Below are 24,867 nucleotides of genomic sequence, written 5' to 3'. Positions count from 1 at the left end.
TATCTTAACACCGGGTCTGAGTACAAATCTGTCTGAGAAAATGAATGAAAGGTATGTCTGAGTGTTAGTGTTAGATGTTTACAACGGAGGATATCTTCTAACTCAATAAAATTGTTGACGGTTACAGCACAATGTATTTTTAAATGTAATTCAAGAAAGAGTTGGTTATTCTTATTTACGATGAACTCAATTATATATTGGGGATATTAATAAACTACATCCAACATATTATCTACATTTATATACACATATATATATACATACATATACTGATTATAAGATTAATATGGACTAAAAATACGTTTTAAACTTACAATCTATTCCAGATTATAATTAGTAACTCTGTTTGTTTAATTATTATTATTATTACGTTATTATATTATATTATTACATTATTATAAATCTTAACTGGATATTGGGTTTAACCTATATAATATTAATGTTAAAATACGGCTGCTGTGTTCGATTTCAAATAAAAATAGAAAACATTTTTGCGAGTATTTATTAAATAAAGTAAGCAACCTTAAAATGAAACTGATATAATTCCTACTGTACATGGATGTAGCAATATGTGTATGCAGAATATTTATTCCCGTAAAACGTTGGTACTTTTGACTAATTTTATACACTGTTGAAAGCGAACATGGGAAACGGAATCTCCAACTTTTAGTTAGATTGAAACGAAACAGCAAATAAATAGAAGGAAAGCCAAAGGGAACGTCAGAGTCAGAATCAGGAACGAAAGTCATGTGGACTGTCCGAAGACTGTGGAGTTGAAATCGTTTCAGATTCAGACAGAAAACGTGGATGGTTCGGGTGGCTTTGTTTGTGGTTAGAGTTGGAAAAGAAGTTCCATTGTGTAATTAATTGTTGTATTGTAGTTTAAAAACTATATAGATCCTTTAAAATGAGTACCATCCTTGAAAAAATTGCTGCCATCGAAGCAGAGGTAAAATCTATAATTATCAAGTGGTGGTTTTAGGTTAACACTTTCACCGAAGAACACAGAATGTAGTTTATTTTTTGTATTTTACATTTAAAATGGGTGTTCCTTGTACATTTGCCGACTTTTTTTAGTAAATAATCTCGAGAAGTCTGACTACATTAGCGCGTATTATTATTAATGGGCTACTTGTAGCCCTAATGTGGCGATTTGAAACTGGCCATAGATACCATACATTGAAAGAACAAGTACCCCGACATAGTTCCTAAATGAATCCTAACCTAGTTCCCGACCTTATGCCTTACTAAATCTATAACAATGTGAAGATAAAAACTACAAATGTAGGTTTTAAATGAACCTAATCGGATTTTATCACAACAAATGCTATTCACGTCGGATATTTTTGGGACTAAACAATATTTGGGGAGGGTACGATAAGCGGACCCGGTTTTTTATATCGAAATTGGCAAACTTAACGATATTACTTAACCATAACAATCGATACTGATTAATTATTTTGAACAGTTAACTTAAATAATCTATATCAACAGCTGTAAACACTTTGAAATAATACACATAAGGTAATATTTCAATTTTACGTAAGCAACATTTGATCATTAAAAAATGGCAGTCAATTTTAGTAAAATACACAACATTGCTTTGAAAAATGATAATACATATTTTACGTGGTTTCAACATGTTGGACTCATACCGAATAACCCATTATGTGAAATTTATGGGAAAGAAACAACTGTAACTGTGAGAGTAGCAAATATGGTTGTCTTCAGTTTTTCTAATTGTTGTTATAATAATTTGTTTAATCACTGTAAATATTAAATTAATAATATTTTAATATAAGACATATGATTGTTATTGAGGTCTATACTTTTATATCGATTGATGGTCTAGGATTTGAGATACGAATATTAGGTATCGATGATTACATTCTTCGATATAAAATACCGGGTCCGCTTATCGTACCCTACCCCAATATTTTACAGAAAAAGTTCTGATAACCATTTAGATGTCCAGTACGTCAAAAACATATGTGACGATTTCGATAAAACTTTGCATACACATTCAATACATAGTCTACTATGTATTACAACCCTGGCTACAGTATAAGGGTAGGGTACGATAAGCGGACCCGGTTTTTTTTATATCGAAGAATTTAATCATCGATACCTAATATTCGTATCTCAAATCCTAGACTATCAATCGATATAAAAGTATCTATAGTCCTCAATAACAATCATAAGTTTTAAATTTAAATATGAATTTAATATTTACAGTGATCAAACAAATTATTATAATCAAAATTATGAAAACTGAAGACGACCATATTTGCTCCTCTCACAGTTACAGTTGTTTCTTTCCCACAAATTTCACATAATGGGTTATTCGGTACGAGTCCAACATGTTGAAGCCACTAAAAACATGTCTTATCATCTTTCAAAGCAATGCCGTGTAGTTTTCTAAAATTGACTGCCATTTTTAATAATAAATGTTACTTATGTAAAATTAAAATTACCGATCGTGTGTTATTTAACCCTTTTAGCACCGGCGTCCGATATATCGGACAGAGGTGGTCTAGCTAAAATGCCCAATGTCCGATATACCGGACGTCTCGAGAATTTAATGTAGCTGGCTAATAATATGTCCAAATGCCATCAGTTTCGGTATAGTAGTCGGTGAAGAAACGGACTACATGCAAAAACAATAAACCTTCCAATTGGCATCGTATTTCGTCGTCGTTGAGCGTAGTTTATTTGTCGATGTGAGCTATCAGACGACTTCAGTTGCATTGTTGTTGTATGCTGACTTATAACCTCAATTAGTTTGCGTGATTGAAAGCGGTTGTTTTTCGTGTGATTTATTGTATTATTAGTAAAAAAAACATGAGTAAACGTCGTAGAGAAAAGTTACCAGTGAGTGAAAACACTTTGATAAACACTATTATTGGTACTTTGGGATTATACTGACCACACCCAGACATGAATCGTTATTTGACATTTTGCTTCTACTGATTACTAGATTAGCGTAGAACAATATTTCGTCAATATAAAACAGGAATAAAATTGTCTTATCGCAAACCCCTCCCCATCCTCAGACAGAGGTCAAAGTCGAGCGGTCTAGTAGATAACGTGATTGCAGAGTCTCGCCGCCCGTTCAGCTGATGCGTCGCTTTGTTGTACTTCCGTGTTTTACCTTTACATTTCCCCAAACACAAAAATTCAATAAAATTAAACATGATCAAACTAAAACTAAACTCTTTATTGAAAAAACACTCAAAACTTGTTTTTATTCTTGATCACACTCCGCCACCCAAAATGCGAGTGCCATGCCTTCGCGCTGATGTCAACGAAAGAAAAACATCCCTCGAGATAGTACCTATCAGTGAAATATCAAATTCTAGAGGATCTGATCAGAAATATAAATTGAATTGTAATGGAAAGGCAATTATGTACCGTGCAAATCATGTGATGCCACGTGGCCTGTCGTAATCGGGATTCTCGAGAAAGATAAGATAACAGCGACAACAATACCGATCACAATGCCTGGAAATGCTTGTAATTTTGTAATTTTGTAATAAAAGAGTTGTTTTTTTTTTTCGTTCTATCATGTTTGTTTCTATAAATTTATATTTTTGTGTTCTTCATCCTGGTGTGGTCGGTATAATCCCAAAGTACCCTATTATTAGTGGTGAATGTGCTATTTTTGAAGACAATGAATTGAGTTGTTTATATAAAATGTATATATTGTAAATATTATTTCTTTTACTTTTTTGAAAAATTAAACAAGTTTTAGCCTTACAAACCATTACAATTAGTTTGTGTTATTTTACAATTGTTATTATTTCAAAAGTTCAAAAACAAGTATACATATCTGTATACTTCTACTGACGTGTATGTGGAAATATATGAAGAAGTGCTTATGCAGCAATACAATTAATTGGATATATCTCCTGCATTTATCAAGGAAAGTTCTTCAAATTTTGTGTGTGTAGTAAGAAATATGTGTGCAACAAAATTGCTTCATTTTTCAGGGGCTACAATTTTTTTTTCTACCCTTTATATATGTCCAAACTATAAAAAATAAAAATTTTTTTATACATATAAATACGCTAAAAAAAACAAATCATTCTGTTAAAGTACTTTTTAACTATTACATCTAAGAGTACACTTATTTGTGAACAATTTAAAACAAAAACCTAAAAATTATCTTCAAAAATAAGAAAACTACTGTAGATGTATTTTCCCTCAATTCTGCACTACGGTCCCTTATCGCCATGGGCTTTCTGGCAAGTCCATGGAAAATTGGCTGGGGTTAAAAGTGTTTACAGCTGTTGATATAGATTTTTTTAAGTTAGTTGTTAAAAAAATAATTAATCAGTATCGATTGATTATATCGATGGTTGTGATTAAGTAATATCGTTAGCCAATTTCGATATAAAAACCGGGTCCGCTTATCGTACCCTACCCCAGTATAATAAGCGGCCACCAACAAAATCAGATGATGATTATCGAATGAAATTGAATCATCAATATACATGACCATCCAAAGGACAAAGCAAATTGTTACTCCAAATAACGTAATGGATATTTCAAAGAACAATATGGTTTGGCTAGTTATCCAATCTCATAAATTAATGTATAAATATTAATATGATTTACAAATTGAAATGTAATATCCAGTTAATGTAATTACAACAAAACAATAAGATTTAATTACCTTATTTATTTTCAAGGATAATTGTGATTACTTGTGAAACAGAAAAGGGGGAGACTTAAATAAGCAGCCTTCACTCGTCATTCGATTACTATTATCGAACAGTTTGATATACTATCCAACTTCGATATATGTAAAAATCGTACACAATAAGAGTTATAATAAATTATCGTAACAAGAAGAATCTCGTAATTACAATTTTAAATACATCAATTTTACAATAAAATTACAAAACAACAAAACCAACTGAAGCCTAGATTTAGATATCAAAGAAACCTTACAATATTTTTAACTTGCCCAGCTTGATATCAATAAGTAACCGCTTTTTTGAAATGAGGAATAATTCTCCCCATGTGTTGCCAGGAGCCAAACCCACATGTTGAAGCTACATAAACAAATCTCGTCACTTGTAAAAAATATTTTACATAGGCCCTATCTTCCTCGAATGTTCATCGCCATTTTCAAAGTTCAAAAAATTAGTTACTTCTTGTTTATTTTTTACATTAAAATTACTATAACTAATAAGTTGTAATCATATGCTAAGTTAAATAAATTGTAATATTGAATTATCCTTTGGATAAAAACAATAGAACCATTCGATAATAGCTATCGAATAGGGAGTGTAGTCCGCTTATTAAAGTCTTATTAGCATATTATCTATTATTATTATTATTAGACAGCAATGAAAATAAAGAAGACAACACGATCTCAATGTAAATTTTTGCAATATATTGAATTATATAATTTCAACATTTTTGACACAATTTCTTGTACTTGATGTTTGGAAATAAAGCATTGTTCTATTGTAGAATTGAAATCTGTGCTGTAATATGCATAACATTTAAACTTCATTTTAGATGGCAAGAACGCAAAAAAACAAGGCAACTGCAGGTCATTTAGGTCTACTGAAAGCACGTTTAGCAAAATTAAGACGTGAATTGATCACACCGAAAGGAGGAGGTGGAGCAACGGTCGAGGGGTTTGAAGTTGCCAAAACAGGAGATGCCCGAATCGGGTTTGTCGGTAAGTTGTGCAAAAATTGATTTCCCGTTCAATAATTACAAAAAGTTGATGCCTGGCCCATTTAGATAAGATTTGAATTGGTCTATATTTAAGTTAGTGTCATAAAAAAAAGTTAATTTGGAATCAACCCAATACAAACCATAAATAATAATACAATAGCAGTTTAAATAAATCATTATAATTAATATGTATTTTAATTGTTTAGTGAAGTAAAATTGTAATTAATTAAGTATGATATATTTAGATTAATAAAGATTATAAACCTATAATAATAAGTAAAGTAGAATCCCACTTATCCAAGTTAAATGGGGCCAAGACTACCTTGGATAAGGAAAGGCTCTGGTAATTCAGAGACAATGTTAAAATAGGTTATAAATAACAACAACCATGTTGGATTTTAAAGACAGTATTATGTATTTGCCAAATTTGTATTTATGCTTAATTACAAACAGTTATTATATAATATATAGTAGTATAGAACATTTAAAAAAACCTGTCAGTTGTGAAAAAGTCTTTGATTGGTTTTTGCACTAATTTCTTTCCCCTTTTGGTCGCCACGACCTCTTTGTTTAGATGTGAAATAAGCATTTGAAGTGGTCTGTTTCTGTAGTTTTCTTTTGCTTGGTCTCAAAAACTGATTGATCTAGGGGCTGTAGTAGGAAGGTCACATTAGGGGGTAAAAACATGGCTTTATTATCACCACTTCTAAGCTCGTCCTCATCGGGGTGCAAAGGTGTATTGTCTATCAGTACGATTGCTTTTCAGGAAAAAGCTTTATTTTTTTTTTAATACCTCAACAACAGGGACAACCTCTTTAAAGAACTATTCCTTAAAAATCTAGCTGTTCATCCATGCACTTTTTTGGTTTCAATACATGGTGGGTAAACAGTTATCATTGATGTGTTTAAAGGCCCTGGGTTTGTAGGCCTTTCCAGTCAGTAGAGGTCTCAGTTTAAGTGTTCCTTATGCTAAGATTGTAACACGTTCTTTTCTCTTCTTAAATCCTGGAGCGGATTTTTCAGATTTAGCCGCTAAAGTTTTAGTTGACAGTATACAAAAATTGAGCCTGGTCTCATCGCAGTTAGATATTTGGCCGGATGTTAGACCAGACTTCTAAACAACTTCTTCCAATTTATTTTATAATTTCTGAAGAATCTGCCGATCATTTTCCCCCAACAATATTCAGCTGTGTAATACCGTGCCATTGCTTTTTACTGTACAACCATCTATCGTTGACTATAAAACTGACATAACCATCCTTACACTTTTTATGAAATTCAATTGCCTTACTTGTGGTGTTAAGCCGGTCATAGGGCTGCCCAAGCTCCACATTTGAGTAAACCATGAAAACGAGACATCTGTCAGCACATATTCGCCTTTCTTCATTGTTTTCCACAATAAACTGCTACCCCCAATCACACTTTTATTAACAAATTTCTCAATTTTTTGTCGGTTCCGTCTACAATCACGAACGTCTAGATCTGCAGCAACCATTTTGTCTCGCCATTGTCTAAACATTTTAATGCTTTCATTCTCTCTTCCAGAGAAATAACAGGCTTTTTTCGTTTTCCCTCGTGCTGTAACACCAGCACTGTACACTTTTCACAGCTAAAACACGGGTGGACTGTACTAACAAAAGAAACGAACTTGTGTGACTGAATAGTAGAAACATCTGTGGCGTTCCAGAAATATGGCAATGTTGTAGTGTCACTCAATGAAAGTTCATTCCTATAGGCTATGCTCAGACGAGCCTCCTCCAAACAAAAATCGGGTGACCTATCATAAATCAGCAACTGTTAGATCACCAAGAGGATGAATATGAATTGAAGAATTCACTACTCGACCAAGCAACAGCCAGAGTAGACGCATCACGTATTGATATAGCCGTTAGTCACACATGCATTTTCTTATTATTGTACTGCAACTGCATTGTCTATAAAAATACATTTTTTATCTTTGAAGGCCTCGGTTAATCGGGACTTAGATAAGCGAGAGTTTATGAATTACAATTGTTATGTCTTTAAAATATAGTCCAATTAGTTTTATAGTTTTACATTATTATAAATTTGTATTTATTCAAAGCGTGTTGAATTTAACAGATTGTATATTACCAGCGTAGTTAGATGTAAGACAACACTATGCTCTCATACATGTCCAGCTAACATCTTGTGGGAGATGTTCAAAGTTGCTGCACAGCTGGTTTCTCTCAAGGTTCATCTTGCATATATGTAGTGTGTGAACAGGTGCATTTTGATTATATATTACAAAAAGTATAACACTTTGTTTATTTGGAGGTTAACAATACATACCAAACACCAAACCACCCTAAGAGGGGGTTTTTTCCTACCTCTTCTTCAGGTATCAAAAAACTCTTTATACATTTTATTTTACCTAAAAAGTGGTGGCAGTTGGCAGCCACTCAAAAGTTTGAGTAATACCGACTGGTACACCAACTGCATGAAGTCCAGACTGGAGCGTTGTCACTGCACAGAATCAAGAGCACAAACAACATGTCTCACACATACCAATGAAAGTGACTGAAGAAAAATCAATGTTCAGCATTTTGTGTTGCAACCGCATTCTGCTTTGAGTTGTGGTCTTGGACCTCAATGTCATGGCGTGTGTGTTAATTTTCTTGGTTGAGATTTGTTTTGTTTTTAAAATCTTTTTAGATTTTCTAGTTAATTTGTTTTGTAGTCAAAGTGGCCTAACCTTAACAGAATTTAGACTCAGCATTTGATCTGCTAATTTTATGTATGAAGCCTTAATAAGTTTGTGTATGAAAACATTCTCACGGAGTATAATGTTGGCTTCTTTCCATTTCATATGATGATTTTTTTCGTGGCAGTATTAAGAAAATTTTTTTAGTGAAGACTTTTCACTATATTTTTATTTGAATTTTCATTGATCGTGTATTTATCCTATGAGGCAAACTTTCAAGATTTCTAGTATTGTTGAACAGGAGTAGATCTTGTGTGTGAGCATTAGAATACCAGTTTAAAACTAGCAGCCATCTTGATTTTAACCCCATAAGAATAATGTTTAAACTTAAAGAACTTTTCTATTTTATTTTGTTGTTGTGCAGGCTTTCCCTCCGTAGGTAAGTCCACTCTACTGACAACACTGGCTGGTGTCTATTTAGAAGTGGCTGCATATGAGTTCACCACATGATATGGTTAGGTTGCGGATGCGTAATATGTATTGTAATTATTTTATAATATCACTTTTGTGTTGTTGTGCAGGCTTTCCCTCCGTAGGTAAGTCCACTCTACTGACAACACTGGCTGGTGTCTATTCAGAAGTGGCTGCATATGAGTTCACCACATGATAGGGTTAGGTTGCGGATGCGTAATATGTATTGTAATTATTTTATAATATCACTTTTGTGTTGTTGTGCAGGCTTTCCCTCCGTAGGTAAGTCCACTCTACTGACAACACTGGCTGGTGTCTATTCAGAAGTGGCTGCATATGAGTTCACCACATGATAGGGTTAGGTTGCGGATGCGTAATATGTATTGTAATTATTTTATAATATCACTTTTGTGTTGTTGTGCAGGCTTTCCCTCCGTAGGTAAGTCCACTCTACTGACAACACTGGCTGGTGTCTATTCAGAAGTGGCTGCATATGAGTTCACCACATGATAGGGTTAGGTTGCGGATGCGTAATATGTACTGTAATTATTTTATAATATCACTTTTGTGTTGTTGTGCAGGTTTTCCCTCCGTAGGTAAGTCCACTCTACTGACAACACTGGCTGGTGTCTATTCAGAAGTGGCTGCATATGAGTTCACCACCTTGACCACTGTTCCTGGCTGTATTAAGTATAAGGGAGCAAAAATACAGGTTAGATAATTAATGCTAAGTATTTCAGTTTGTGGTTTAAAACAGTCTTTTGGCTATGGATTGTTAAAAAAAATAAATAAACAAAATGAATTAAACTACATAAAAATTAAGTTTTAATAATAACATATTAATTCTATTATAAAGTTTAGTGCTTTAGATGTATGATGAATTGTTGTCCTTGTGCTTTGACTGACACACTAGTACAAGTCAGTGTACATTTTGTCAACTGAGAGTTTACACTCTGTATACCCATTTACTACCAGTCTCTAAAAAATTTATATTTTTTTATCCTATTTGTTTTTAATTTGAAGACTATTATTTCATGCAGATATAAAACATGGCAATAAATTTAAAATTATGATCTTAAGAGATTGTTTTTATTATATCGCCATTTTTTAGTATTTTCAGTTTAACACTTGATTACCATATTTTTCTTATATTTTAAGTAGTTTTATGTTGTACAGTAGAAAATAAATAGAAAAATATGTAATTTATAAATTACTATATAAATTTAACCCCTTGTTGTATAATTTTGTTGATGTTGAAGTTATGTAAGGAACCGGATTTTATATCAGTATTTTAATTTTGTATGACGAGGCAGTTCCAGTTACAGTATTGCCCAGCACAAGCTGTTAAGTGACCTGAGCGTGCAATTACCATCACATGACTGGAAGGCAATCCCACACACAAAAGCCACATTCATGTTTTGCAATAAAAATTGTATTTTTGTCAAAGCAGTAACGAGCATTTGTGGTACGAATAACTTATAAAATAAGACTGTAGGATATCTCCTGTGCACCCTTAAACCCCACCCTAAAACCATGCTCGTACACCCTAGGGGAGCCACAGACCTCACTTTGAGAAACTGCTCTGAAATAAAAAAAAAATTTATTTTAATGATTGATTACATTTTTAATAATCGTATCTCACGTGTCATTGCCATTAAAACATCATTCGAAGGGACAGTTATAAGCCTAACTTCAAGTGATAAATAATTGCTTCAAATTTATTGACAATGTAGTTATTTGTATGGTTTTATGTGGTAAGCACAAAATAATAACAAAACATTTCACCACACTCATACAGTTTACCATCTGTAATAAAAGAAACAAAACAAATTTCACAACAATGTAAAGTCAAAACTAATCTGTATTAGTTAAAGGTAGGGAAAGAATAAAAACCACTAGAATTTGAATACATTTGTATTCTAACTGTATTAGCACTGGTACTACTAAAAAATAAAGAGGAAAGGCGGATCATAAAAAATGTATAGTGTTGATGTCAACAATTCCTTCACTTCTGTGGAAATACTACTAATTTACTTGCATGCACAATCATTGCCCATACCCAGTGTGATCCTTAGCACTAAAGGATCAACCTCATATGTTATTATTTTAATTATATTAATAATCAATTACAAATGACCAATCCATTACAATAAGTGAATATCAGATGATTATTGATTTAAATATTTCACATATTTTGAATAGCTGGGTGAGCTTGACCTCTCTCAGTGCAAGGCTTTGTCCTGCATATTCATGTTTCTGACAACTTTATATTGAGAAGTGAGATAGAAGCTAACCAAGAATTCTGAGATCGTTATAGTTTTTATAGTGACTCAGTTTGTTAGTACACATCAAAAAGTTGATATTCGTGCATTCATTGCATAAACTAATTTCAGGATAGACCACTTGTATATTTGTTAGTATATGATGTTATTCTCTCTGCCTCAGCTGCTGGATCTGCCTGGTATCATTGAAGGGGCCAAAGACGGCAAGGGTCGTGGTAGACAAGTGATCGCTGTTGCTCGAACTTGCAGTCTCATCTTCATCGTCCTGGACGTACTCAAGCCTCTGCAGCACAAGAAGCTGATAGAACACGAGTTGGAAGGTTTCGGACTCAGGCTGAACTCTCAACCTCCCAATATCGGCTTTCGTAAGAAGGACAAGGGTGGAATCAACCTGCAGACTCTGGTGAGTGGCATCTGGCGACATGAAATAACTAAACAAGTGTTATTGTAATTATAAGGTTATTTTTTTAAAGCAGTTAATGTACTGACATAAAACAACAGTTTTTAAAAATCAAAATTCATTCCATAATTAATATAATATAGCATTATAACATTAATTGAGCTACAGAAACTTAGTAGTAGAGTTTACTCTCCTACCCTGGCCGGGATGGTACTCGAAGAGAGAGCAAAGCTCTCAATCTTCAACTGAGTACGCTGTAACATAGTGTCAGGTAAAATCTCCTGTCTGTCTGTTTGTGAAGAACTTGCACAATTATATCGGTGCTGTTCACTTTGTATTAATGTGTTGACACAGAACTAGCAACTGTAGCTTATGCTACCTGGGGTGGAAACTGCCTTGTCTGATTGAGCTCAAGCGATCTCTTGCTCACTAGAGAGGGTTTTTTTCTCTGTAATCTGAGTTGGGATATACTCAGAATTAAAACAAATTGTTCTCTTCAAAAGTTATGCCACCCACCACTTATGGTTGCTAAGGTATAGCGGGTACCACCTCTGTGCTATGCGCTTCGGCTCGCTTGGAAAACCTTGCTTTGAACAAAGGAGTAGATACTTCGTCTAGTGAAGTTGTTTCGTCTCTTCAGACACAGATAGACAGCAGATTTCAGCTGTCACTATGTTGCAGCGTACTCAGTTGAAGATTGAGATCTTTCTCTCTTCGAGTACCGTACCAGTGAGTCTATGAGACTTACTTACTACCAAAACTTTCCTGACTAAGACAATGTGATAGACTGCAATCTCTTTACAGAAATTTGTTGGATGTTTGGTCTTCAAAATCTTGACAAAACTGTTACTAAACAGGTAAATGACTACTGGAAAATAAAATGCTGTAATGAATTACTTTTACACCATTCCTCAGTGAAAAACTGGTTTTGGATACCGTAAAGACTGACCTGTCTGAGTAGTACTTGATTTACAGCACTGATAAATCGTTTACACCTTGGACTGTCATGTTACAGGTTCCTCAGTCAGAACTGGATCTGGATACAATGAAGACTATCCTGTCAGAGTACAGGATCCACAACGCTGATATCACATTAACACCTTGGACTGTCATGTCATGTTACAGGTTCCTCAGTCAGAACTGGATCTGGATACAATGAAGACTATCCTGTCAGAGTACAGGATCCACAACGCTGATATCACATTAACACCTTGGACTGTCATGTTACAGGTTCCTCAGTCAGAACTGGATCTGGATACAATGAAGACTATCCTGTCAGAGTACAGGATCCACAACGCTGATATCACATTAACACCTTGGACTGTCATGTTACAGGTTCCTCAGTCAGAACTGGATCTGGATACCGTGAAGACTATCCTGTCAGAGTACAGGATCCACAACGCTGATATCACATTGCGCTATGATGCCACCAGTGATGATCTCATTGATGTCATAGAGGGCAACCGGATATACATACCCTGCATTTATTTGCTTAACAAAATCGGTAGGCCTCCTTATATTAATTAGTATGTAAGACATACAATTTTAATTCTGGAGTAATTCAATTACAATCAACCCTCTACATAATATCTAATGAAAACTATTTTGAAAGTGACAACGTTAATGTTGACAAATAAATACAAAATTTTCAAAAAAAGAAAATTCCCATTACTTTTTGTACCTCGTATGTGTGGACATTTACTGCCTGGACGAATACTATAGTAGCCCTCGATTATCCGAGTCTCGGTTAACCAATCTAATCATCGGAAATAAAAACATTCAAAACTGGTCACTACCAATGCATGTGCTAATGTTTCATTGTATTACATAATAAAGCGCTATTTAAAAGATAGAATAATTATAACTATAACGTTTAATCAGGTCAGGGATAGTTTATAAATATATATAACCCTAAGACACCGGATAGAACAGTCGAGAGGGGTAAAATCCAGGGTTCGAGAGGGAGAGGTAGTTTCCAAGTTCAGCTCAGACCCGAATTAATGCAAAACCAAAAGCCGAAGCAAATACAGCACCGATGATCAACAAGCTTTCATCATCGCCGACTCGGAAACGAAAGGGAATAAAGGGAAGGCGTCAGCATTTGCTTTAGGACGACTGTTCCACTACCTAAACGTTCCCTAATACGACAGTTGCTAGTTCAACTGAAGCTCGAAAACGAGGAACGCTGGAGCCAACGTACGTCAAGCGACCCAGCGGCCTCTGAAAGAAGCGATAAGCTAAATAAAAATTAAATGCAAACACTAGTTCGCTCAAAATCATGCCTAGCTCGATTCGAGCTCGAAATTAAGGAACGCTGGTGCCAACGTACGTCAAGCGACCCAATGGCTTCGAAAAGAAACGATAAACTAAATAAAAACTAAAAGCAAAAACTAGTTCACTCGAAATCACACCTAGCTTGACTAGAGCTCGAAAGTAAGGAACGCTGGTGCTAACGTACGTCAAGCGACCCAGCGGCCTCGAAAAGAAACGATAAACTAAATGCGAACACTAGTTCGCTCGAAATCACGCCTAGCTCGACTAGAGCTCGAAGTTAAGGAACGCTGGTGCCAACGTACGTCAAGCGACCCAATGGCTTCGAAAAGAAACGATAAACTAAATAAAAACTAAAAGCAAAAACTAGTTCACTCGAAATCACACCTAGCTTGACTAGAGCTCGAAAGTAAGGAATGCTGGTGCTAACGTACGTCAAGCGACCTAGCGGCCTCGAAAAGAAACGATAAACTAAATGCGAACACTATTTCGCTCGAAATCACGCCTAGCTCGACTAGAGCTCGAAATTAAGGAACGCTGGTGCCAACGTACGTCAAGCGACCCAATGGCCTCGAAAAGAAACGATGAACTAAATAAAAGCTTAACTAAATTACGTCTAGCCCGATGCTAAAGAACGCTGTTGCCAACGTACGTCAAGCGGCCTCGAAACGAAACGATGAACTAAATAAAAGCTTAACTAAATTACGTCTTGCCCGATGCTAAAGAAACGCTGTTGCTAACGTACGTCAAGCACCCAGCGGCCTCGAAACGAAAACGATAAACTAAGTAAAACTAAATCAAATTACGCCTAGCCCGAAACTCAGGAACGCTGGTGCCAACATACGTCAAGCGACCCAGCGGCCTCGAAAAGAAACGATGAACTAAATAAAAGCTTAACTAAATTACGTCTTGCCCGATGCTAAAGAACGCTGTTGCCAACGTACGTCAAGCGACCCAGCGGCCTCGAAACGAAACGATAAACTAAGTAAAACTAAATCAAATTACGCCTAGCCCGAAGCTCAGGAACGCTGGTGCCAACGTACGTCAAGCAACCCAGCGGCCTCGAAAAGAAACGATGAACTAAATAAAAGCTTAACTAAATTACGTCTTGCCCGATGCTAAAGAACGCTGTTGCTAACGTACGTCAAGCAACCCAGCGGCCTCGAAAAGAAACGATAAACTAAGTAAAACTAAATCAAATTACGCCTAGCCCGAAACTCAGGAACGCTGTTGCCAACGTACGTCAAGCAACCCAGCGGCCTCGAAAAAGAAACAATAAACTATATAACAGCTAAATTTAAACTCTTCGTTACTAGTAATAGAATCTAATCCTATTCGTACTGATTTATTTTCTTGCTATACTTTATATCTAAAATAATATTCTATTAGCAGCTTAAGTACGTAATGTCATGTACTTATCGTATCGTTAGTGACTGGGCAAGTGCAGGTAAAAACGTGTTTTGGCAGGTAAATAAGTACCTACTTACTTGCACCTTATCGTGTCGTATGTGGGGGTGGCGACTCCGACTAGATGACGAGGCACTCCAGGCGAGCGAGCCAGGCATAGCGTACTTACGTACTGTAGTACCTGAGCCGTCCGCTGTAAGGCGCTTCAGCCCTTGAGGCGAACTCCGGCGGATTTATCCTGAAACTCCGTGTCTTACCCGGTCTAGCTGTCAGCTGACGTCTCCTGCATTGATGTTGGGCTACTGGAGTTTAATTGTAGGTGGAAGAAATAAATATCATAACTCCACTCATGTGATGATGTTATATAACATCAATCAACAACTTGGATAAAGCTATAAGGTTCTTATATCGCTCAAATATCCTTTAGCACTGATATTTCATTTCACTTCTGTGTACCTACAGAATTCTGCTCAGATAGAGTTGTTTTTTTTTTTCAGATCAGATCAGCATAGAAGAGCTAGATATCATATACAAGATCCCTCACACTGTGCCGATATCAGCTCATCACAAGTGGAACTTTGACGATCTGCTGGAGAAGATGTGGGAGTATCTCAAGCTCGTGAGAATGTGAGTAGTGAAAGTGCCAAGCCTCTTTCGGTTATACTTCTTCAAAGTTTCAGGTCTTTTTAAAAAAACTTAATTAAAAGATTTTCAAATGTTATCTTTAGACCAGTGTGCTTCACTGTAGAAACCACCATCTGAATGAATCATTGAGATGCTGAAAAGAGAAGATGAACATGTCACAGTTGAGAAGGATCAGCTGATTGCTCCCGGCTTGTGCAAGCGGCTCATGCTCGCCAGTGTGTTGACGGTTTTTTTTTTAATGTACCTTTGGGATTGATATAAAAATTACAAAATGGTTGGTATCTTGTAAATTTTGTAAAACTATACTGGTTCTTTTTTGTTATTTGACGTTATAAATTTCAACAGGTGTCATTTTGTTAATATGAAAGCAAATCATAATTATTTTTTGTTTTCTTCTTATTTGTCATAACCTATATGCAAATTTTGGTATCTTTAGTTTTACTAGTTCTAGAGACATTAAGTTTTTTATATAAAATACAAAATGGTGTCTAGTGGCAAAACTACACATCTCTCGACCTATGTTTATGACATTTTGTGTTTGGAATCATGAGTACTATCAGCCACGGAAGTTTGTGACACCTTTTTGCAAACACCCTGTATATAAGTTTTTGCATAGTTTTGAACATTTATCCTATGAAGATAAAGAAGTGAAAATAAATATGTTTAGGGAAATGAATGACATGATTTTTGAACATTTCAAACTGAAGATAGAGTACTTTTTGAATGAACTTCGGAAATAAAGTGAATCATACTGCTGAAAAACTATAATCTGGAGTGCTGTCAACTCTGTGAAAAGGAATTATTCATTTAGCAAAACGTTACTTCAATGTAAATAATAATTTTGGAAATTTAAGTTCTATCTCATCTAATTTAACCTTTTCAGTGCCATTATCAAAAATAAATTATATATTTTGTAAAATGTTTTGTACAAGACAATTTGGTCAAGGGCTGTGTTTCTATTTCAGCTGTCTTTTTTCCTGTAAATACGTGTAATGTGCAAACACGTTCTATATTTTGTTACAACTATTTCTGGAAAACGTTTTAAATAACATAAAAAAAAACTAAGACTCCTTTATAGATGACCATACAATACATTTTCAGTGGTAAATTGAAGGATAAAACTCTACCATTAGTATTTCGAGGAAGCTTGTTGGTTGGGTGAGTTGGGAAAGTACGTTGTAGATAGCTCTGATAAAAGTTATGTATTCTAAGGTAAAATTGAGTCCATACTTATCCTTCTTATGAATGTTCTTATTGATCATGGACTAACAGTGAAAACATAGTGAGGTAGGAAATGTAGGATTTACTGGCACATAATGTAAATTGTGCTTATCAATTTTGCTTATCATGGACTAACATTGGAAACATAGCAAAGCAGAAAATCTAGTATTTACTTGCACGTAGTCTCAATTATGCTTGGCAACTTTGCTAGTTGACATTATGCAGTAGTAAGCGTACTTTTTACTGGCACATAACTTACCAGGAAGGAACATCAGGGACTAACATTGGAAACATAGCTCTAGTATTTACTTGCACGTAGTCTCAATTATGCTTGGCAACTTTGCTAATCATAGACTAACCGTGAAAACTTAGTGAGGCAGGAAATGTAGGATTTACTGGCACATAATGTAAATTGTGCTTATCAATTTTGCTTATCATGGACTAACATTGGAAACATAGCAAAGCAGAAAATCTAGTATTTACTTGCACGTAGTCTCAATTATGCTTGGCAACTTTGCTAATCATAGACTAACCATGAAAACATAGTGAGGCAGGAAATGTAGGATTTACTGGCACATAATGTAAATTGTGCTTATCAATTTTGCTTATCATGGACTAACATTGGAAACATAGCAAAGCAGAAAATCTAGTATTTACTTGCACGTAGTCTCAATTATGCTTGGCAACTTTGCTAATCATAGACTAAACCGTGAAAACATAGTGAGGCAGGAAATCTAGGATTTACTGGCACATAATGTAAATTGTGCTTATCAATTTTGCTGATCATGGACTAACATTGGAAACATAGCAAAGCAGAAAATCTAGTATTTACTTGCACGTAGTCTCAATTATGCTTGGCAACTTTGCTAATCATAGACTAACCGTGAAAACATAGTGAGGCAGGAAATCTAGGATTTACTGGCACATAATGTAAATTGTGCTTATCAATTTTGCTTATCATGGACTAACATTGGAAACATAGCAAAGCAGAAAATCTAGTATTTACTTGCACGTAGTCTCAATTATGCTTGGCAACTTTGCTAATCATAGACTAACCGTGAAAACATAGTGAGGCAGGAAATCTAGGATTTTCTGCCATTTAGTTTCAATTATGCTTATCAATTTTGCTGATCATGGATTAACACTGGAAACATAGTGAAGCAGAAAATCTAGTATTTACTTGCACGTAGTCTCAATTATGCTTGGCAACTTTGCTAATCATAGACTAACCGTGAAAACATAGTGAGGCAGGAAATCTAGGATTTACTGGCACATAATGTAAATTGTGCTTATCAATTTTGCTTATCATGGACTAACATTGGAAACATAGCAAAGCAGAAAATCTAGTATTTACTTGCACGTAGTCTCAATTATGCTTGGCAACTTTGCTAATCATAGACTAACAGTGAAAACATAGTGAGGCAGGAAATGTAGGATTTACTGGCACATAATGTAAATTGTGCTTATCAATTTTGCTTATCATGGACTAACATTGGAAACATAGCAAAGCAGAAAATCTAGTATTTACTTGCACGTAGTCTCAATTATGCTTGGCAACTTTGCTAATCATAGACTAACAGTGAAAACATAGTGAGGCAGGAAATGTAGGATTTACTGGCACATAATGTAAATTGTGCTTATCAATTTTGCTTATCATGGACTAACATTGGAAACATAGCAAAGCAGAAAATCTAGTATTTACTTGCACGTAGTCTCAATTATGCTTGGCAACTTTGCTAATCATAGACTAACCGTGAAAACATAGTGAGGCAGGAAATCTAGGATTTACTGGCACATAATGTAAATTGTGCTTATCAATTTTGCTTATCATGGACTAACATTGGAAACATAGCAAAGCAGAAAATCTAGTATTTACTTGCACGTAGTCTCAATTATGCTTGGCAACTTTGCTAATCATAGACTAACCGTGAAAACATAGTGAGGCAGGAAATCTAGGATTTTCTGCCATTTAGTTTCAATTATGCTTATCAATTTTGCTGATCATGGATTAACACTGGAAACATAGTGAAGCAGAAAATCTAGGATTTACTTGCACGTAGTCTCAATTATGCTTGGAAACTTTGCTAATCATAGACTAACCGTGAAAACATAGTGAGGCAGGAAATCTAGGATTTTCTGCCATTTAGTTTCAATTATGCTTATCAATTTTGCTGATCATTGATTAACACTGGAAACATAGTGAAGCAGAAAATCTAGGATTTACTTGCACGTAGTCTCAATTATGCTTGGCAACTTTGCTAATCATAGACTAACCGTGAAAACATAGTGAGGCAGGAAATCTAGGATTTTCTGCCATTTAGTTTTCAATTATGCTTATCAATTTTGCTTATCATGGACTAACATTGGAAACATAGCAAAGCAGAAAATCTAGTATTTACTTGCACGTAGTCTCAATTATGCTTGGCAACTTTGCTAATCATAGACTAACCGTGAAAAACATAGTGAGGCAGGAAATCTAGGATTTTCTGCCATTTAGTTTCAATTATGCTTATCAATTTTGCTGATCATTGATTAACACTGGAAACATAGTGAAGCAGAAAATCTAGGATTTACTGGTATGTAGTGTCATTTATTCTTAAGTGTTTGATTCCCTAGGTCATGATCTCGTGCTCCTTAAACTTGAGGCATTATGCATAAATGAAGCTGCAGAATGTTAGTTTCAATTGTACTTAAGTGGACGCAGCCAAGCAGTTGAAATAATGTCTACATCCAACAACCTTGTACAGTATGTAAAATCCAATCCCAAGGCAATAACGAAAGTGGTTCCTCAAGGTTTGGTTCTAGAACCGGTTCTTTTAATTTTATTTACAAACGATATGCAACAATACCTCAGTGATCTGAACTCTTGTTCAATAATATGCTGATGATACTACTCTTATAGTAAGTGATGAAACAGCTGTTAGGCTAAAAGAACACTTCCCAAAGCTTGAATAAGGCCTATCAGTACTGCAAGGAAAATGACTTGGTTGCAAACACTACAAAAACAAAGCAAATATTTTTTGGATGGAGAAGACACACTAGGCCTGGACAATGTAGACACAAGAAGACAAGGTTAAACGGCTAGGAATGACAATTTATGCAAACCTCACTTGGACACCTCACATCGATAACTTGTGCAAAATAGTTTCCTCTGGTCCATTTGCTGTGAAAAGGCTTAAACAAGTAGCTAATATTAAATCTGCCAAAACAGCATATTTTGGACTGTGTGAATCACATATTAGATATGGCCTTATTATTTGGGGTGTAACTTCACTTAGCAACATGGAACAAGTATTGATTCTAGAGACTTGCCATGCATTTTTTAAGGAACTCTGAATCATGCTAGTGGTCAACCTCTACATTCACTTATGGTGGCAATAAAAATCCACCACACAACAACATCCACAGCTATCATACCAGACATGCTTCATCCTTCGCTACACCTCAACAGTAAAGACATAGTGAAGCAGAAAATCTGGGATTTACTGGCACGTAGTGTCAATTATTCTTGGCAACTTTACTGGTTTAAGTAAAGCGATTTGACTTGCCATAAGTTGTCTCCACTAAATGTTTACTTGCTATTTCCAGATATACCAAACCCAAGGGCCAGCTGCCTGACTATGCCAGTCCTGTTGTTTTACACTTTGAGAAACGATCTGTAGAAGATTTTTGCAATAAGTTACACAGGACTATTGCAAAGGAGTTCAAATAGTAAGTAATAACTTAAGTTATTCATAAGTTTGGAGTAGTATTATATAACCTTAATACTGGAGTCTTGCCTACTCCTTTCCTTTCTTCAACCCTCTCTTGGACAAATTCAATTTAAATAGTAAAAACCAAAATGATTTTAAATAATCTTTTAAAAATGTATGTGTAATGCAATTTTGTTGTTGTTGGTTCATATAATTCAAATCTATATTATGTATATATTGTAGAGGGATGTGTTACTTATATCTTTTTTCTTGATCATCCCACTTCATCTGATGTTTTTCAAACCTTCATTATCACACAATTCAAGACTCCTCTCCTATTTTTCTTGTGTAGTTGTTTTCATTACTCTAAACACTGTTTGGGAAGATTACATTATTAGCAGCCATCCGTTTGTTCTGTATCATAAGATCATTTATACTTAGAACTTAAACACAGTTTTTCTAAAGTTCCTATGTTCTGTTGTTTGATTTTAGTTGTACAATACTTTTAATGAGTTTTTTGTTAATGCAGTCAAAGACTTAGTGTTACCAGAAATTACAGAATATTCTGCAAATTTGAATTTGTCAAATGTCCCTACAGTGGACACAAAATTTAAATTTGAAATAGCAACAGAAAACGAAATTGAAAAAATAGTAAATTCTTTTGAAAACAAATACTCAACAGGAAATGATGACATCCCTATTACAATCATTAAGGTAGCCTTGCCTTTTATCAACACTCCGCTGACCCATATAATTAATCATTCTCTAATTTCAGGAGTATTTCCTGAAAAATTTAAATTAGCTCGTGTTATTCCTATTTTTAAAAAGGGTCATTTGGAAGATGTCAAGTGTTACAGACCTGTATCTTTACTTCCTGTATTTTCAAAAATTTTAGAAAAAGTAGTTTTTAATCAATTTTATAAATACCTGAGTCTAATAAGATACTTGACAAAGAACAACATGGTTTTAGGTCCAACAAATCTACTATAACAGCCGGTGTTGAGTTTATAGAGTCGATTATTGAATCTGTCGATAAAGGTGAAAAAGTAATTGGAGTCTTCTTAGATTTGTCAAGAGCCTTTGATAGCGTAAAACATAATAAGTTAGTGGATGTGCTTCAAAATCTAGGAGTGGAGAACACTGAGTTAACTTGGTTCAAATCATATCTATCACAAAGAAAACAATATGTTGAAATAGACCATTTCTTGGATAGTAAAAAAATTAAGTATAAAGAAAAATATTCCTCTTACCTTTTAAAAGTACAATATGGAGTCCCACAGGGATCGATTTTAGGTCCTTTATTATTCCTGTGCTACCTAAAATGTTTACCTGGAGTAGTACAGGATATCAACAATAAGGTCTGTCTTTATGCAGATGATACTAATGTAATCGTAAATGCAGAAACTGAAGAATTAGTTGAATTTTCATCGTACATTGGCCTATCATTAATAAAAGACATTTTAAACAGTAAAAACCTTCTTTTAAACTCATCTAAATCTAGCTTTGTTTCCTTTTCAACAAAACAAGCAAGGAATAAAATTTTTCCTACAGTATTTGTGGACAATGAAATATTGGAGCAGGTGGAGGAAACAAAATTTCTAGGCTTGACTATAGACGAAAACTTAGCCTGGGAAGAACATGTTAATCTTGTAATCCGTAAAACGTCTAGTGGTCTTTACGCTTTAAGGAGACTAGCCCATTCATGTAATATTGAAACTTTAAAAAAATTATATTATGCTTTAATCCATTCACATATTTCCTACGGAATTTGCATTTATGGATCAACAACAAAAAGAAATATGGACCAACTTTTAATGCAACAAAAAAGGGCACTAAGAATCGTATTTAATTTGAAGCAAACAGACTCTGTTAAACATTTGTTTTCAGAACTTAATATGTTTACAGTTTGTACATTTACGAGTCAGTTAAATTTGTATTTATCAATAAAAGAATTGCAATAGGTAATACATCCCATAGATATAACACTAGGTCACATAGATTGGTTGAACCTCATAAATTATTATTTTTTGAAAAAACCCACTTTTAAAGGAAATAAATTTTTTGAATATTTACCCCAAATCATAAAAAAGAGCAAAACCCTAATACCTTTGTTTGATGAAAAAATTCTTAGCACACGCTGCTTTTTACTCTATAGAAGAGTTTATTTCTCACAAAAATTAAAATGTCAGCAATAAAATATGTTAGTTTGGTGGTAATAAAACATTTTAATTAAGTATAAACGAGTGTGTAACTGCATTGTTCTGTCTTTAGATTGTTTACAATTCTGTATTGTAGTGATAGTGTACTACTAAGAAAAACTAATAATATATAGAAATAAGATAAAATATGACACTATTCTTGTACTTACTGTGCAAATATGAATAAAGATGGTTGACTTCTTATCATAAAAACCAAACAAGATAAAACCAATTACTTTTTACTTGATATATTCAATACCTTGTAAGGCTAAGTAAAAAAGATTACCCACGTTATAAAACTGGATTCAATTACTTTCTTGTATCTATTGTAATGCTATATCAAGTCTTATTAGAAAGTGCTTCTAGGCTTAGGAAAAATAACAATAATGCTATCAACAATGATTTAAGTTTAGTCTGTGAGTTAATGCTTAAACTATACACGTCATCAAAATTATTATCTTTTCCAGCATTTTTATACCAAAATTACACTCTATACTTGTATAACATTTGTTATTGTTTCAAAGAGTTTTGAAAGAAGAAATTAGGATACAAGGTGTCATACTTGGTTTGGTTTAAATTGACAAATCACGGTACTCAGATATATTAAGGTCGTGGGGTGAAGCTCCCATGTATCCTGTTGTACCTCTGTGGACTATACGGCACAATGTTGTACTTGTACAGTGCTCTGGTGTGGGGGTCGTCAGTGAAGCACCAGCCCCAGAAGGTGGGGAAGGATCACATCCTGAACGATGAAGACGTGGTGCAGATTGTCAAGAAGATCTAGGACTGTCACACGGATCATGCAATACTGTGTATTGTGTGTTGTCTCCCACAACATGGAAACCAGATAAATCGATTTGGACCCTGCTTTTACCTGAAATTCAATTTGCAAGGAATGCTTTCATGGTTGGAACCCGAAAATTCATTACTTGACAAAATTTTAGTGGAGTCAAACTCTTGAACTTATGATTTTGTTTTACAAAGGCTATAAGTTTTAACTGAGCTGTTTCAACTTAGTAAATCTAGAACAACTTAGTTCATTTCGAAATAACTTTTTATGAATACAATGTATTATACAGAGACTGTCCTTAAGACTAACCTTAGTATTTTAGATTTTTCAGAATTAAAAAATTGTCTTAAGCACTGCAAAATAATTTCATTAAAATCTTCCCATAATCATCTTCTTTTATCATGAAATTTGTATTGACATGTTTTCAACGTAGTTCCTGAGTAATGTTTTATCGTGAATAAAGTTACATTTATTTTTAGTATTTTGATATTTGTACATATATTTTTTTTTTTTTTTAATGCTAAATCGGAATTGTATCCCTTTTTAAGTTTTGCATAACATTTTAAATTTTGTGAATATAAAGAACATTTTACTTTTTCATAACAAAGTTGTTTACAAGTTAGACATACTTAGATTATTGTGTCATTTACTGCTGCATAAAAGTAAAATAATTTTGTTGATAATTTAATTGCCTAACCAGTAAAAATTAGTGTGTGAGCTAAACACAGTGGTGGCAAGTTTCATGAACATATCCTCTATTATTTCTGGTTTCCATGAGATATATTTCTAAAGTTATCTTTAGGAATGTGAATACCTTATGTGGTACGTTTGGTCTTGTTAACTGACTTGTAAATAAAAACGAGAATGATTATTAACATTTGTATCATTTATACGCCCAAATCAAGTATTTCATCTTGCAATAATGCCGCCGTTGAGCTCAATGCACAAGTTGGAGGCATTCTGTACTAGACATGAGGTTGGATATTGTTCAATCACAAGAATTTAGCCTAAACTGAAGATATGAATGGGAATGTAAAAGATGAATTCTTCACATTTCTAAGGATAACGTAGTTTGACACACATTGAATACTTCATTACAGGAGGTCCTTTCAAATATGTTGGGAGTTTCTACAC

General features: G+C 34.4%; 1 protein-coding gene across 2 annotated transcripts; it reads left to right on the top strand.

The window, feature by feature from the left end:
- Positions 1-734: 734 nt before the first annotated feature.
- LOC124368388 (GTP-binding protein 128up) lies at positions 735-24,608 on the top strand. Of its 2 annotated transcripts, none has more exons than XM_046825684.1 (8): positions 735-949; positions 5,530-5,695; positions 9,409-9,539; positions 11,273-11,512; positions 12,845-13,013; positions 15,685-15,814; positions 20,642-20,764; positions 23,625-24,608. In XM_046825684.1, the coding sequence occupies exons 1-8, from the start codon at positions 908-910 to the stop codon at positions 23,725-23,727; spliced, it is 1,104 nt and encodes a 367-aa protein (XP_046681640.1). In that variant the 5' UTR covers positions 735-907; the 3' UTR covers positions 23,728-24,608. The 2 variants fall into 2 exon arrangements, with proteins under 2 accessions (XP_046681640.1, XP_046681642.1); XM_046825686.1 differs by lacking the exon at positions 735-949 and adding an exon at positions 8,938-9,333 and having other exon boundaries at positions 5,600-5,695; positions 9,491-9,539.
- Positions 24,609-24,867: the final 259 nt, after the last annotated feature.

This window comes from Homalodisca vitripennis, chromosome 8 (genome assembly GCF_021130785.1).
Source record: "Homalodisca vitripennis isolate AUS2020 chromosome 8, UT_GWSS_2.1, whole genome shotgun sequence".
Taxonomy (NCBI): Eukaryota; Metazoa; Arthropoda; class Insecta; order Hemiptera; family Cicadellidae; genus Homalodisca; species Homalodisca vitripennis.
Note: the sequence above shows the minus strand (reverse complement) of the source record. Positions and strands in the feature narration are given on the sequence as shown.

What these genes read in the sequence shown, in the direction of transcription:
- LOC124368388 (XM_046825684.1), top strand. Translation starts at nt 908, where the DNA reads ATGAGTACCATCCTTGAAAAAATTGCTGCCATCGAAGCAGAG. An exon ending in TTATTTGCTTAACAAAATCG is followed by an intron (nt 13,014 to 15,684) that starts GTAGGCCTCCTT and finishes TTTTTTTTTCAG; the next exon opens with ATCAGATCAGCATAGAAGAG. An exon ending in TATCTCAAGCTCGTGAGAAT is followed by an intron (nt 15,815 to 20,641) that starts GTGAGTAGTGAA and finishes TGCTATTTCCAG; the next exon opens with ATATACCAAACCCAAGGGCC.